At 60.8% G+C, this 2,264-nt stretch overlaps 1 protein-coding gene across 1 annotated transcript in view; it reads left to right on the top strand.

Annotated features, from left to right (window-relative positions):
* The window catches only part of ARHGAP8 (Rho GTPase activating protein 8), a 41,701-nt gene that overhangs the window by 38,120 nt on the left and 1,317 nt on the right, over nucleotides 1-2,264 (top strand). Inside the window, exons 11-12 of the mRNA XM_015570741.1 lie at nucleotides 1,072-1,481; nucleotides 2,068-2,262. Coding sequence (XP_015426227.1) covers nucleotides 1,072-1,481; nucleotides 2,068-2,262 — 605 coding nt within the window. The remainder of the gene's footprint in view (nucleotides 1-1,071; nucleotides 1,482-2,067; nucleotides 2,263-2,264) is intronic.

Below are 2,264 nucleotides of genomic sequence, written 5' to 3'. Positions count from 1 at the left end.
GCGGGCGGGTCCCTGCTCTGGCCTGGGAGGCTCCCTCTGAAGGGGTTGCGGTGCGAGCTGGAGGTGGCGCCTGCTCCGGGACCCCCTCGGGGGCCGTTGTTCCTGGAAAGACAGGGTGAGCTGGAGGGCCGAGTGCCAGGACAGGGGAGCCTGGCTTGCTGGCTCCACGGAAATACCCATTTCACAGGCTCTGTGCCCGTGTCCGGGGGCCGGGGGGCGGGTTCCTGCAGCAGCAGCTGTGTGTGTAAAGCACGTGTTGGTGGTAACCCTGCCCAGGGCGTGGTGGGAGGTCAGCACGCCGAGGACTGGGGTGTGCGAGTGTGTATGTGTGTGTGAGAGTGTAAGTGTGTAAGGGAGTATTCGTGTGTGTAAAGGATTGTGTGTGTCTGTGTGTGAGTGCTTATTGTGAGTGCATATGAGTGTGTGTGCATGAATGTGAGTGTGTGTGTGCATGTGAGTATCTGCATGTGTGTATGTGTGGAAGGGAGTGTGTGTGTGTGTATGTGGAAGGCGGTGTGTGGGAGAATGTGTGTGCGTGCCTGTGTGTGAGTGCATGTGTGCGTGTGTACATGTGTGTGTATGCGAGTGAGTGCGTGTGCTTCCGCAGCGGGAGCCTGGGGAATGCTTGCTGATTGGTGAGTTTTGACCTGCAGCTTACAAAGCTCGGTGGGAGTTCAGTTAAGAGGAACTGGGGTCTCAGAACCTGGGACAGCTCCACCCCGGGTGGGTGTGAGCCCTGAGTCACTGAGAACCATGAGCAGGGAAGCTGGTCTCGAGTGGGTCAGCCACCTTTTCTGTAAAGGGCCAGATGGTAAACATCTCAGACTCAACTCTGCAAAGCAGCCCTAGACCAGGGGTCCTCAAACTCCGGCCCGCGGGCCACATGCAAATACAAATATTGTATTTGTTCCCATTTTATTTTTTTACTTCAAAATAAGATATGTGCAGTGTGCATAGGAATTGGTTCATAGTTTTTTTTTAAACTATAGTCCGGCCCTCCAACGGTCTGAGGGACAGTGAACTGGCCCTGTTTAAAAAGTTTGAGGACCCCTGCCCTAGACAATATGTAAATGAACGGGTGTGGCTGTGCCAATAAAGCTTTATTGATAAAAGTCTGCCACTTGGCCCCCAGGCCCTCGGGCTGCAGTCTGCCAGCGCCCGGCCTGCCTTCCCACTTATCCAGTGAGCAGCTTTCTGGGAGGCAGCAGCCAGGCGCTCAAGCAGGGAGGGAGCTGGGGGAGAGAGGGTTTGCTGAGAACAGCTGCTCGGCTGGGAGTAGGAGCTCCAGGCCATCGGGGCACTGTCCCCTGCACCTGGGCCCTCCCCTCAGGGGGACTCAGGAGGGACCCCTGCCCCCCGCCCCCCGTGCCGTGGCAGGTGTGGAGAGCAGCCTGCGCGTGACCCGCTGCCGGCAGATCCTGCGGGGCCTGCCAGACCACAACTACGCGGTCCTCAGCTACCTCATGGGCTTCCTGCACGAGGTGAGCGCCGGGCAGGCTGCCAGGGGGTCTGGCCTCCATGTCAGCCGCAGACCAGGTCCGGGGTCACCCTCCCTCGGCCTAGGAATGCCACCCCCTGGCTCCAGAGGGCTTCATCCAAGGCCTGGTGGGCAGTGACTCCACTGAGCAGCCCTGGGCGCTGCCGGCTGGGGCCGCCCAGGCCCACTCCTGCCACCTGCACCACTGCCCTTGCTGTTGTCCTTGACCTTCTTTCTTGGGGCCTCTGCTCCCACGTCGTCTCCTGTCCAGAGGGGCGGGGCATTGGGGAGGGAGGGGCTGTGTCCCAGGCCGTCTGCTGGGTGAAGCCAGGGGCCTTGCCCATGCCTGCTGTGCTAGAGGCCCCGCCGCTGGGGTAGAAGAGGGGTCTGAGGGAGGCTGAGGGGTCCCAGAGGAGACTGTAGGTCAGAGCCAGAGGGTCCCTCAGGCATCAAGGCCGGTCCCTTCCCCTTACAGATGGGGCAGCTGAGGCCCAGAGCAGGGAGGTGGCAGCACAAGGTCACAGCCCTGGCTCCCAATCCAGTGTGTTCCCTGCACGGGACCCATGGGTCACCCGTCTCATGCCCTGCAGGTATCCCGGGAGAGCATTTTTAACAAGATGACCAGCTCCAACCTGGCCTGCGTCTTCGGGCTGAATTTGATCTGGCCGTCCCAGGGGGCGTCCTCCCTGGGTGCCCTGGTGCCCCTGAACCTGTTCACTGAGCTGCTGATCGAGTACTATGGGAAGGTCTTCAGCACCCAGGACGCCCGCGGGGAGGCGGTGCCGGC

Source organism: Myotis davidii, unplaced genomic scaffold (assembly GCF_000327345.1).
Source record: "Myotis davidii unplaced genomic scaffold, ASM32734v1 scaffold67, whole genome shotgun sequence".
Taxonomy (NCBI): Eukaryota; Metazoa; Chordata; class Mammalia; order Chiroptera; family Vespertilionidae; genus Myotis; species Myotis davidii.
Note: the sequence above shows the minus strand (reverse complement) of the source record. Positions and strands in the feature narration are given on the sequence as shown.